The sequence below is a fragment of the Lucilia sericata genome, unplaced genomic scaffold, assembly GCF_015586225.1.
Source record: "Lucilia sericata isolate MDLA Ls3-8-SP2 unplaced genomic scaffold, ASM1558622v1 Contig000420F_arrow, whole genome shotgun sequence".
NCBI classification, from domain to species: Eukaryota; Metazoa; Arthropoda; class Insecta; order Diptera; family Calliphoridae; genus Lucilia; species Lucilia sericata.
The window spans coordinates 39,374-54,172 of NW_023994437.1; the positions used below are offsets into that span (position 1 = coordinate 39,374).

The 14,799-nt window shown below is 27.0% G+C and overlaps 1 protein-coding gene across 3 annotated transcripts in view; it reads left to right on the forward strand.

Annotated features, from left to right (window-relative positions):
• Positions 1–14,799, forward strand: part of LOC119604710 (probable serine/threonine-protein kinase DDB_G0278665) — a 28,704-nt gene that overhangs the window by 11,931 nt on the left and 1,974 nt on the right. For all 3 annotated transcript variants that reach the window (XM_037957497.1, XM_037957495.1, XM_037957496.1), the window contains 5 exons: positions 9,306–9,412; positions 9,504–9,600; positions 13,029–13,166; positions 13,370–13,994; positions 14,055–14,720. In XM_037957497.1, the coding sequence (XP_037813425.1) occupies positions 9,306–9,412; positions 9,504–9,600; positions 13,029–13,166; positions 13,370–13,994; positions 14,055–14,720 (1,633 nt within the window). The remainder of the gene's footprint in view (positions 1–9,305; positions 9,413–9,503; positions 9,601–13,028; positions 13,167–13,369; positions 13,995–14,054; positions 14,721–14,799) is intronic.

The following is a 14,799-nucleotide window of genomic DNA, read 5'->3' on the forward strand; positions in this document are numbered from 1 at the left end:
ACATTATGAGTAAAAGACTAGGTGGTTTTACATTAAGAAATACCTGTAATCAATACAATGGATGGATGTACAAGGTTTAAGAAATTTCAGTAATCTATTAAAATAACACTTTGTGTAACCCAACGTAACATCTAATTGTTGTTCAATCGTATTTTCCCAAGGTTTTTATCAATGAAAAATATTTTATGGGTGAAAATAATTTATAAAATACTTTATTATTATTTCCTTATGTGTTGCTTTTAGATCTAATCTGTCTAAAAATCACTCATGCATACATTTTTCAAAAATATTTTTTTCCGTTTGTAACACATCAAAAAGGATTAATCCATAATTGATCCTACGCCCTGTGATTCATTATAAAAGTCGTTTAAAAATCAAGATAAATTCAACAAAAATTATTTGAAATTATTCACTCTCTCGAATTCTGCTGAGTTCGTTCCATAATTTACCGAAGTTCCCATAAATGGCACTCTTCCGAAAATTACTCTGATACTCATATTAATATCGATATATGACAAGCTTTTAAATATGCATAAATATACGGTTCGCAATAGTTCAATATAATACTCTTACTTCTATCCGATTTTCTGCCGTTATTTGCAATAAAAAAATAATATATTCTATATTTAAAAATGAGTCTTATACATTTTATTTCATTTTACAATCGAAATCTGCTTTCGATATGAAATTTCATTCAATCACGAATGCGGACATACTTAAAAGCTCATTTCACCGTTTTTTATCTTTATTTCCTCCAACATATTTTAAAGCCTTTTTATTTTATTTATTTTGTGGCTGGCTTTCCCCCTACTCTTCATACAACCTTCTATACATACACACTGATACTTATTTTGAACGAACTAATTTTGAACAAACTAAAGCAACACGCCGACCGGCACTTAATTGCGTTTTCTACAGTTTTGCAAAAATCTTTTTCAATATTTTCGATATTTTTGGATAATATTTTCACAGAAAAATATCAAAAAACCTTTAAATAACGTGTTTAAGTAAAAGTAGTTGCAATTGTTACCTTTTAATGTGATTTTTTAATTAATTAGTCGACGACCTGCTAATTTATATTAAAATACTAATATATATATATACATATATTTTTTAAAGTTGGTATTAGTACAAATGTTTAAGTTTTTGTTGTTATTTTATGAGCTGTAACAATTGCATTTGAAAAATTATTACATTATTTATTAATTTTTAAGAAATTTTTAACAATTTCTTTAAAATGTGTTGTTTTATAGTCAGCTAAACACTAGATAAAAAACAAAAATATATTGATATTCTCAAGAGTTCACAGAATCAAAATAATTTTCCGTTTCCATCCTTTATTAATAACGTGAATTTACTTTCCAAGTATCGTTAAAATGTTCTTTCCACGTATCGCAGCTTTCACATTAATTGATAATATTTGGCTTTTATTAAAAGGATTAAAGGGTGTAATAAAATCTTTTCATTTAATGCTTTAGAGCATCAATTAGGCTAATAAGTCTCCTCATTAGGAAATATGAAAAAATATTAAAAAAACATTATAAACTTAAATTTAATTGTATTTGTTTAATTATACGTATGTACAAAGAAATACTTTTGCTTTCGTTTTTTATTTTTAAGATGTTGGCAAACTTGTCTTGTGTAAAATAATAGATGCGTAGAAAGTATTTTATATTGCAAGTTTTTATCTTTTCACAAAATAAATAAAATTAATTACAATTAAAACCAGATTTTGTTGCACTACAAGCCAAATTGTCTATAACTTTTTAACTATTTCTTTAACGAGTTTATAAATTGTGGTATCTATTGTAAATATTAAATTGTACAATTGCAAAACTTACTAACGCACATACATATGTACATAAAACGTCGATAACATCACAGGTTTTACAATATTTCATGATTTTTTTCGAAATCTAATTGTCAATAATTGTGAAAATTACACCCAAACTTTTTATTTATTTTTACATATTTAAAAATTTTGACTTTTAAAATATTGCAAAAATCTCTATAATTAATATTTCATATTTGAATAATTTAATTTGTAAAATTCAGACATTATTTTGAGTTCCGTTTGTTTTTTCTAGTTTCCTATTTTAAAATTCTTCAAAATGCTATTAATTTTGTTAAATCACAAAAAATGGAATTTTAATTTTTATTTAAAATAAATTAAAATTTAATTTTATTCTGTAAAAATATAAATTTTAAGAAAAATACAATGTTTCTTCAAAAAAATTGGTTATTCTGTAATAATTCTTATCGAAGTAGAAAACGCATTCATGTGTATATTTCTGCATACAACTAAATTATAAGAATTTAGAAAGATCCCTAATTGAATTGTACAGGCAAAATGGAAAGTTAGCTGCTGATTTTTGGACATCCTGTACAAAAAATAGTTTAACATCATTGATTAAAGATCTAGTTCCAAAAAAATTGTGTCGGCTCCATAACGCTTCCTCAAAAAAAAAGCCGAGTTTAAAGCGAACACATCTTGTACCATTTTAAAGGCAGCAAGAAATTCTTAGGTGTGCTTATAACGTGCTGGCGACTAAACGACTGTCTTGAATACATTGATATGTTTGTATGTATACATACATAGTTAAATTATCATACAAATGCAATACATATTTGTTGCCGTTTCAGACTGTGGCAATATTTAAAATGGAAGTTGTTTTCATTAATAAACGTTTTCTAATGATTTTAATTCTAGGGGATTACCTCATCACTTATACGCAATTTATATAGGTGTTATCTACTCTCTCTCTCTCTCTCTCTATTTCTCTCATTATTATTAAGTTATTTAAAAAATAAGCAAAATACACTTGCATTTTTCTACGGCTTTGTCGTCATTCGACTTTTTTTAGCAGCAAGTGGTGGTATTAAAAGTAAAATGCCAACTTGTGTTAAATAGAACCAAGCAAAGCAAGTGTTTTTTATTTAAAAAACCTTTTTAGTTACTACAACAGCATACTTTAAATAACTGGTTCTTTTGTAGTTAAAAGTTGATTTAACCAATTATGATTGATAAACTAGAAATTTATATTAGGGTGGCCAATCAAACTTGAATAAAGTTTTTGTAAGACATTGTGAGCTGGGTCTCCTTTTATTCGATAATATCTAAAGTTAAGTGGATAACGAGGATTCTTTTCTAAAGTTTTTTTCGAGTTTCCATCCTGCATTCTGAAAATAAATGTTATAAAATTGATATAGGGATAACCTTTCATTGAAGGAAGAAAGCACTTTTTTATACCGGTTTGGAATTTTTTAAATATTTCTACAGGGAACTTCGATTAGGTAAACACTCCAACATAAATATGTATGTGTTCATGTATGTGAATGAATTGTTTTGAATACATTCATTTGACTGGGTTGCTTTGTGTGAGACCTTCAAAATGATATTAATAAGCGTTTACTTAAGTAGTAAAAATACCCACATACCGACAATTTATCTATGTATGTATGTACATACATATGTCTTCTTAAGTGTCAGACATTTCACATATTATGGCCACATTTTTTATTCTAGTTGTTTAACAATATGTTTCTTTCATTAGGCACATACCGAAATAAGTAGACTTTCATTTATGGAATATTTTTAATGATATATTGAACTCAAACATAATATGTTTAATATTTCAGTACTGTTGAAAAACTTTTTAAACTAAAACTAAGAAAACATATAATAATTTGTATGTATATATTTGAACATTAAAGCATTACATTACATTAAAACAGTCATAATTCAAAATTAAAGTAAAAACGACGTTATAAAATATATTAAATATGTTTCGTACCTTTTGAAATTCTCATTGAAATAATATAATAATATGGATAGTTTCATTAAGTCAATTTTCTAAAGATAAACTTCCCTCCTGCCTTCGAGAAAAAATCTTAAAAAATTTTAACTTTGAAATTCGATAAAATCAAAACCATAACAAATTTGAAAACTTTCGAGAACTTTAAAAATTGAATAAATGAAAAAAATTATGTATGAACCAAATTTCATCAAAATAGGAGACCCGTCTACACTTTTTGTTGGAACTTTTAAATATTACACCAAGTTCAATGTAATTTTGTAGATTACATTGAAAAAGCTAAACCAAATAATGAGACACTCGAAAAACATTACCTAAAATATGTACAGTGAATCAACTAAGTTTTTTGCCTACCTTTTTTAAGAGAATTTTGTTTTTTGTTCATAAATAAAATTCAAAAAAACAGGTAAAAAGTAAATTTATGTTTTCCAATTGAAAATAGAGATTGTGTAGAATGGGAAAACCAAGAAAAAATATTAAAATAAACATTTTGGTGCATTTGTTGTTGCATTTTATTATTTTTCATCAGAATTTGCACGTCAATAAAGTATTTTGCATATTGAAATTTCCAGTTAATTTCGTTGGATTTTTCAAATTATTTTTTAATTGCTTTTTGGAATTTATTGTTTTATTGTTAAAAGGACACGTGTTAAGTATTTTTCAATTGGAATTTTCCAAAATCATATCCTCATTGTGTGAAAATGTGAAGTTATTGCCTTAAAAATGTTTAAAGGAAAATAATGAGGCAATTCCAATATAAAAAATTAGTTTAGATTTTTAGAACAAGTATAAATCAATGAAATTCAATTATGAGATGTTTAATCAATCATTAAAAAATATAAAATATAGAAATTGATGAAATAACACAAAGAATTATAAAAAAACGCACTGAGTTGTCTTTAACTGCCAAAGGAGAGCGACTTGTATCCAAGCAAAAACCATTGAAGCCCTCATTTATCTTCTCCAAAGTCCATAAACGAACTTAAAAGAACACTATGTTTAAATTTAGACCTCTAAACAGACCTTAGGTTGCTTGGAAACAATATAAAGTGAACTATCGTGTGGTACGGGAAAAATCTCATCATCTAAGATCCACAAAAGCAATATTTTTCAGCTAATACATACACTTATATATAGTTAGAACCCAAATCAAGAATAACTATCCAAATCCAGCTACGCCTACTGTATTTTATTCATAAAATAATGCATTCAAAATATGAGGTAGAATATCAAAATTCTAGCATGTAATAGTTCTATAGTGGTATACGGTGATATCCCCACACTTAGAGTGGCTAGGATGGTACTTAGTGTTAGCTTTATTGAATAAGAATCAATATTATACAATTCTAAATAAAATTCACACTGTACTCCCCAAATAGATGGGGTTTCCGTAATGTAGTTTTTGTTTATCAATACAAAATGACCAAAAACCCAGATTATTTTTGTTATAATCTATAGATTTATAACCCACTAATATTTTTTTCTAGGTCCAAATCAATTGATTTCCTAATATATCATGTATCCAATTCGAAATTACTTATTATTTTCGAAATTAAATCAAAGAAACGATAGATTTCATGTTAAGTCAAATATTGAAAAATTCTTATAAGTATATAGGATAATAAATCGGTTAAGAAATGTCCAAACTTAGTCGTTCCACTACTAAAATATCTAAAAAATGTTATTCTAATATATAGGAGTAATAAAAATATTAAATTTTATAAAATAATGCAGCAATATTAAAAAAAATAACAAAAAACCTAAAAAAGCAAAATACTTTATTGACCTTAAAAATTAACAATACGTTCACATTTTATCAAAAATCTCGTTAATTAATATCACGATTTTACTTTTTATGGTAGAAAATTAAAATATAAGATATTCTTACTTTATTTTGTTAAAAATAATTGTTCAGATAAAGTTTTTTCTTAAAATTTATAAAATTTTACATAGGCAAATTACTTAATTGATTCACTGTATGTAGTTATTAAATGTTTACTTAAATAAGTAAATAAGCTAATATTTGATCAAGACTTTAAACTTAGTTGTCAAGATATAAACATGACATCTTTTTGCCTTCACTCATATTTAATAAAAATTAAAATATTAATATTTACTTGCAGATGATAATAAAGGGAAAGGTATTTCGTCATACTTGAATTATGATTTTATACAAATATCAGAATTACTTTTCAGAAATTGTAGATACTTTTAGTTAGAGAAAATTTAAATACATACATACATGATTTAAAATAAAAATATGCGCGTATTTATGTATGTGTGTATGTACATATATACACATTTTTTTAATAACATTTTATTAACTGTTAAGCTTCCGGGCTAAATTAATATAAACCAAAATATCAATGGAAAAAACTTTTTCAACTCAATTTTAATATTTTATTTATTTTTTTTTAACGTGACAAATTTAATAATTAATTGGTTTCAAATAGAACTATGGGTTTCTCTGCACGATGAACATATTGATTATATTTTTATGTAATTACTCAAAAATGTTTTATTTTTATAAACTTTTAAGGTTGTAAATGATCTGGAAGTTGTAATCATTTTTAGCCAATTTCTGTATTTTATATCTTGTTGGATGATAAGTTTATAATGTTATAATTCTTCACCGTTAAAATACAAAAATATAAATTTAGTAGTACAGAGCCTTTGTGCCACCAATTAAAGTAATTCTGTTATCCTAACTTTTTCAAGAATGTATTATATAGTCACTAAATATCTAAAAGATATAAATGTGATTGGTGGGTGATACGCCCTTTAATTCCATTATTATATAATAATGGAATTAATGCAAATTATTAATAAAGCTTTTTCGTCGTTGGCCTGTGTTACCAATAGATAGATCATAACTAGTTGCTGCTACTGATTTCCCATGGAAAATAATTATTAAATATTAGTTCTGTAAATATACCTTCACTTTACTTTAAAATCAATAACAATTAAAGTCTCATAACCATAACCCGTTTTAGTTGTTAAACGTACATATACGGGAAAACAGCTAAACAACATTTTTTTATAGTATGGCTAGATTACCTACATTATGTATGTACATATGTTTACTTTTTTACGACTTAAAAAATTACATATGTTTGATGAAATTATAATAAGTTACTAAATTAAAAATATTCTTGAACAATATGTAGTCTTTTTAAGATATGTATAAAAGCATTTTTGTATGCAACGTTTATATTAGATAAGTTTTTTGAAATTGCAGTAATGGAACTACATTTGTTATTAACAGGGAAACCAAAATTTGCAAATGCATGTTTTTTGTGGTGCGTCGTATGGACTCATGGATAAGATATTTACACGTTTCAGACCAATTTAAGAATTTTGGCATCGATTTATTAGAGCATATTTTACCCATAAGAGCATAATTTTGCATGATTTGACTTTTTTAGCATATTTAAGGCATATTTTCGAGTTTTTAGAGCATATTTTACTCTTTTAGTGCATATTTTGAAGTTTTCGCTTTTTCGTTTTTGTACATTTTCAAAACTTTATTTAAAAAAAATAAAATTTTATTTTTTATTTTTAATTTTTTAGCCTATTTTACAATTTTGAAAAAAAAAAAATTCGTTTGTAGAACTTAAAAACTGCAAAAAATACATTACTCTCACCAATGTTATAGTTTTTTGTTCAATAAAGCATTACATTTTAAATCAGACATAAAACCGATTACTTTTGATTTCATGAGACCAATCCATGTTTATAGTTAAAAAAACTAATTAATGGAATTTATGACAACACCGATTAAAATGTCAGTTTAGAAGCTATGAATACAATTGGAAGAAATATGTCAAACTTTGTCGTTTGAAATATGTTTTTTGGGGTCCAAATAGTTTCATGTTATTTATTGGTTATCTGAACGTAAAACGGAATTCTATTAAACTAGTTCTTCAAACTATGAGATGAATCAATTATAAAAAATCGTGTAGGATGAAATATGACACTAAACAATTATTATTTCATTACAATTTCTGTCTTTTTGAGCTTTTCAATGTTAAAAAATAATGGAAAATTTTATTTTTAGAGCATATTTTTTAAATTTTAAGAGTATATTTAACATATTTAAAGCGCTTAAAACACCTTTTTTAGAGCATGTTTTCGGTTTCCCTGGTTATTAATATTGATTCTTCAATTCAGATATGTAACTAATAAATCCTTGCAATATTGCATAATCATTTTGTACTCAAATTTGAATACTTTTATGTAAAAAATATATGTACATAGACCTATTATTTTTGCCAATAGTGTACACAAATATGTTCATATATATTTCTACGCTTTTATTTTTAACCAGATCATTAAAAATTAAATTTTTTTAATTCGTTTTTGCATTTAAATTCGCTTTTCCATCCCATACTGAAGCAATATAAATGTGATTTTGTGTTTTATCGCAGTTTCATGCTCCGATGATTCCGGCAGTATCATAATCGTTATACTGATAGTGTTGCCAGTTTGGGAGATTTTCTTCATTTAGGAAAAATTTAAAGAATTTTAAAAGATAATGTGTAGTACTTTTTGAATGTTGTTTAAAGTACATCGATGCTTTTGAAATCATATATCGTATATCCTTAAAAAATGGGGTTTAAATTGTTTTTCAAACATTTTAGTGGACTGAAACTACTTTGCAATGGTGAATGGTAAATATAATGCTTTCGAAGCTTTGTACTTTCGAATGCCTCAATATCCTTGAAAAAAGTTTAGTTAATAATTATAAAAATTGAGTTTTTAGCACATATTAAATTTAATAAACAAATACTTAGTAGTAATATTAAATACTTTAACGTAAAATAAATGTAATTTATACATGTTTTCAGTAGAAAGTCCTCGAACAGATGCTTATTTAATTTTATGTTTAATTAATTCAATAATACGCTTACTCAAATCAATATAATGGTCATTAACATGAAGTATATGTATACCTCCTATGTTGGTGTGTAATAACAAGTATAAAGTCAATTCAAATTATAAATTATTATTTATAATTTTTTTTATAATTCATTTTCCTTATTTTAGCAAAGGAATTACTTCTTAAATTAGGAATGTTAAAAATAATTTTTATTTTAAATAAGTAAAATTCGTTAAGACCGACGATATGATAACCTCCAACAATATAAACTGATTTTTAAAGTAGTTTTGATATCGGACCTGTGGCCAATTATATAATAAAATAAAAATGTCAATGTCTATCAGAAATATATGATAGAGTCAAAGTATTAAGAATATTTCTCTAAACATGTAGATTTATAAATTTGGCACTTGGCTCTATCTGAAATCTTGGATGGACAGACATTGCACTATGTATAAGACGAAAACAGCTGATGGTACGCAAAACTGACATTCAACAGACGTTGGAAATTATATTTAGTATCTAGAAACTCATAGGATGCATTATAATAATAAATTACACATATTATATTATAACTTAAAAACGTTTAATTTGAATCTGTTATGTTTTAGCAATCCTTGTTGGCAGGACGCGTACCCGTATCCTCAATGACGGGTCCAATTAAACGTGGACTTTTGTGGCAACAACGGGATCGTTTATTTTCACGTTGGAAGGAAAGGTATGAACTATAAACATAGACTTGATTCATTACATTAAACTTGATTCATTATGCCGAATTTTATTAAATTATTTTCCAAATTTTATTTCAGATATTTTATTTTGACACGTGACTATCTTCATTGTTTTAAAAGAGCATCAGGTTCGGCAAATGACCGAGCCTCTGACATGGGGCAATTTATATTTAAGGTGAGTTACATATAATTATTTTAATGATTATTGAGAAAATAGTATTGATTCATAAAGAAATATAAAATTCGAAAGAGTTTTGTCTAAAAGATTTATTTTATTAATGTTTCACTTTTTCCATATTTTGGTTTAATTTCATGAATTTTACATAATATAATTGCAAAATTAATGGACTAAAGTTACATTCAGATTAATAAAATATTTACAAAAAAAACCTAACCACTAATTTTGGCAAAAAATCATTTGATTTTACGTTGCAACACAATAATGAATAATAAAATAAAGAATTCCCCTTTAAATTCAAAACTACATAACGTAATTAATATTTTGTTTAGGCACCCAAAAAATCTAGAAAATACATAATTTTGCATATACTATGCAAGTATATCTATGCATGTATATCTACTCTTACAACAATAAATGAATGTATATTTTTGTATATGTATGTACATGGATTGAATTATGAACTAAAAAAATCTCTAAAAACTAAACTGTAAATTATTCATTTTATGTGTGATTTATGTAAGTTTGTACAACATATTAAAGTAAGTACATATTCATACATATGTACATATATTTGTATGTATGTACATTCATCTACATGATATTCAACGCTAGTTTACAATTCATTCACCTTTAGACTTAATGTGACTTTTATTTTGTATATTTTTCATCTTATATTATATCAAAGTTAAAGTAACAGAACAAAAATATTAATTCTTACATATTAATTCAAAGTAACACTGACTACTGATTTACTCGCAATATTTGTGAGCATGTTAAAGATAATGTACCTAGTGATATTTTGTGCCTTGCTTGTGAGAAATATGCACTTTTAGCTGCAATAAAACTATTGTTCATAAGCAATATTTGCGTGTTGCAAATGATAAAAGTAAAACAATTATTTAATGAAAAGAATTGCATAGAAATAAGATTAAAAAACAAAAATGTTCCAATCTAAACAAGTAAGAGTGTTATATTCGTCTGAACCGAATCTTATAATACATATGAATATATTTATGTGCAGTGGATATACATATGTACATCCAAATATATTTGTCGGTTTAATGAATCAGTACAAGCACTACATACAACGCGTATTGATTGATCAATTCAATTCGAAACATTTTGTCGGATTATTCATATTTCATATTAGACTTTAGTATACAATTCTACAAGAACATGAACTTAATTTGACAGAAAATGCATGCATTAAAAATGCTTTAGAACAAGTGAAAAAAATTATTATCGTAAATATCATATTCAATGCGCATGAAAAATAGTGTTAAAATATCTGTTTTGTAAAAATACAAATCCAGAATTATCGAGTAACTACTTCTTGAACCGAGTACCCCATAAAATACTCAATTATTTGCCAGTTGTCTGTACAATAACAAAATCAATCATCTTAAACGTTTTTTTTTAATTTATTAATTTGTTTGCTCTGTGTAGCCCATCCCAGGCAAGCAACAATTATGAATCACTTCTGCTTAATAAAATGTTAAAATAATTCACAACTGATACGTAAAAAATATAAATAAAATATTTTGCTTCATACGTACATACATTTATATGTATGTATTTTTTTTTAATTTCTCTGAATGAAGTCACAAAATCATAATGAACATTTGTGTACATGTAAATTTTTACACTTGTGACGAATAATGTGAAAGTACTCAAATACTCAACAACTTTTATATTAATTCAGCAACGATGGACTTCAAGATAAAGTCATTCATACGTAGATATGTACATACAAGACATATTTATATCTATAGGAACTAAATAGTATATTCAAATGTAGAAAAATGAAAAATTTCACATTTTTCATCACGTAAAAAGTAAAACAAAAACATCTTCATATGAACTTGTATACAACGATGTTAAGTTATACAAACTACATACAAAGAATGGACATTAAAAGTGCCCAAAAAATATCGGTTTTGCTAAGATTTATCTTATTTTGTTTATTAGTTAATAATTCCATTCAAATTATAATTTCTAATAATTGAACAAATTCTTAACTTCCGAGAAAATTGTTTTCTGTGTTTTTTTTTTTTTTTTTGTCAATTTCCGCGTGGGTTCCCGTTATCTGAATGGACTTAAAATTTATACCAGTTAGTTATAGACACTATTAAACAAAATAAGACCCATTTGAGCAAATTTTATATTTTTTTGTACACTTCTAACGTACATACATATGGATGCATATGGATAATTCCATTTTCAATGAGTAGAATTCAATAGAAATTAAAATAAAAATTATATTATTTTAATTTTGAGATTTTTTTTTTCATTTTCTTGGCACATTATCAAAAAAGCAAAAAAATTTTTGTATAATTTATTTTAGCTAGCTTACATACGAATCGCGTGTATTTTAAACTTGACATAATTTTATGACTATAATTTCTGCCGTACTCATATTAGTTTTATCTTTGTTATCATTTTACTAATTATTATATGACAGCCTTATGTACCCTTATTTAAAAACATTAGATCGGCTCAAAAGTTGAATTCCCAAAATATTTTGGTTTTAACAGTGGCCGTTTGTGAACTGGACCGTTTTGCAAAAATCTTCTAAAGGTGACACGTTGTTACATGTTTAAAAATGTATAGTAGAACTAATTTTGAGTTTATTTAATATGATTCTCGTATGGAGGCCCTATATGGGATCAACTATAAACCTACAGGAAAAAACAAAAATAACGCAAACGTATATAATTTTCCCCACTGTAGTGTAGAGTAAAAATACACGTTTACTTATACCTACATGAATGATTGTTTATTATATATGTATGTATGTATATAAACTCATTTCAACTATGTATTTTTAAATAATTTTAATGTTTTTGTTTTTAGCTACAGTTGAGAAATTCGGCAAGATTTAATGACCGAAAGACCTAGTGGCTATTATATTTTCCATTTTAGTTTTATTTTATTGCTTCTTAGTGGAGAAAATGAAAATAGCAAAAAGTTTTAACTTAAATAGGGGTTAATGATCGTTTGACGTAATTTAATTATTATTGTAAGCCATTGTTGGAAGTTTTAACAGAAATGGTACTAAATTTCTTTTGATTTTAGTTAACACAAAAATCTTAAGAAAAATAAAACACTCATGTATTAAATAGCTTAACTTACATAAACATATTAAACCTAGATCCGTCTGGAAGTGGTTAAAAAAGTGAATGTCAGAGGTTGTAGGTATCTTCATATTAAAAGCCACAAATGCTTTTAAATGGTGACAACTAATGTAATAAACCTATTCTTCAACGAAGGAGAAAATTTTTAAATATTCAAATTGTTTCATCCAATATATGGATAACAATATGCATATGTAATAAATACAAAATATAAGCTACAATGTTTTTTTAAATGATTGTGAACTTACATAATCCAGACTTTATAAATAAGATTTTTCGTTATTGCAGGTCAAACTAGTTGACGTTGAAAAGGTGGAATGGCTAAATCGTCGTTCATATAGTGCGATTGGTTTGCTACTTGGCAGGGAAGGAAGAGTTTTACTACGTTGTGATGAAGGTCTCGAAGATTGGTTTGAGCTGCTAGAGGTAAGCAACAATTTACTATTTTATATAAATATTTGAACTTTTTAATAAGGTAGAAGTAATTTTCGTTACAATTAGTAAGAAACTGAATATGTCAAATGTTAAGACTTGACATAGCACGACGTTTTTTTGTTAACAAAAATTACAACTAGTATGTTATGCATTTATTCGTATTAACATTAGTGTATTTTTCTATTTTATTTTAGGAATGTACGATAACTTCTAAGGAACGTCGCAAAGCACTTAAAATAGCTCAAGGTCCTAGATCACGAGCGTCATTAGCCGCTCCAGTATCTCATGCTTCATTGCAAAGTAATCATTTTGGCTTAGGTGGCACTTATTCCAGTGCCTTGGACGATTGGCTTATGACGAATGGGAGTGGCATGGGTGGAGTTAGAGGTCAAAAGTTGGTCACGAATAGTATGTGTGGTTATGGAGGCACGAACCCTTTCTTATTTTCTGATTCGGTACCAGATTTAAGTGTTTTAAATAATGAGAACCATAATCACAGTAGTGGCTTGTCAACAAATCATTCGACTCCTCAGAAAATACCATATTCAGCTAGTAGCAACAGCAGTCGTTACTCGAATGGTTATACCTCACAAAATAGTTCATTTTCTAATTGCAATGGTTTGTATGGCTCACCTCGGCGTATATTTATAAACAGTAGCTTCGGTTCGACACATATCGTCGATGAAGAGGCTGAAGATGGTGAAGTAGAATTGAGACGTCCTCGCATTTTCCGACACATGAGTACAGAAAATGGTAACGAATTGGATCGTGATTGGTTATATCGTAAGCCGAAGGCCCCAACAGATATGCGACATTCAGGTAATTATTTTAAATTTATGTTTTAGAACTCAGTTCTTAATAAAATATTTTCTCTCGTAGTACAACCCATGTTGCCGACTCACAATAACACTTCTTATAATAAACAAATTTCGGATCTGGACTATTCTGCGCATGACAGTGGACTCGATACTCCACCATCTACACACCGTCCGTCTAGTTATCGCGAACCACCACAACATAATAGTCATGCCCGTGCATCACCAAGAGACTCAACAGAAACCTCCGTATCATCCTCCCGTGGAACCATGTTAAATTCTCCTGGTGGTAGTTTTCGAGCTAAACAAGTGCGTCAAGTCTCTAATTTAAATCAAGTTAATGCTCTTCATGGATCTCGTTATAGTGTTCAAGAGCGAGTTTTAAAAATTCGTAACGAAGAAGAGCATTGTACCTCGATCAAATCGTCAAATCGCATGAACCACAACGAACTGTATGATCCCAATCAAAATCGTTACTATAAGAACGGCAATCAACCACCCACATCGATGACACCACAAAATACTCCTGTAAAAATGCAACAGTTACATTCTCACAATCTTCAAATGCAAAATCAGTATCAAACTGCGAATGGTAATGGTAACGTCAATACTGTTAACAATAATAACAATTCTATTAATGTGCAGAATGGTTCCGCTATATTCCGCGAACGTTATCAACATCCAGCTTTGGCGGCTATAATTAATGAAGCTCAGGGTATGAAGTTCCGAGGTACGTTGAAGAACCAATTGAGCAGATTATGATGAATGTAGCATGTAGTGAATTATGTTATGTTTTAAACAGACTTAAG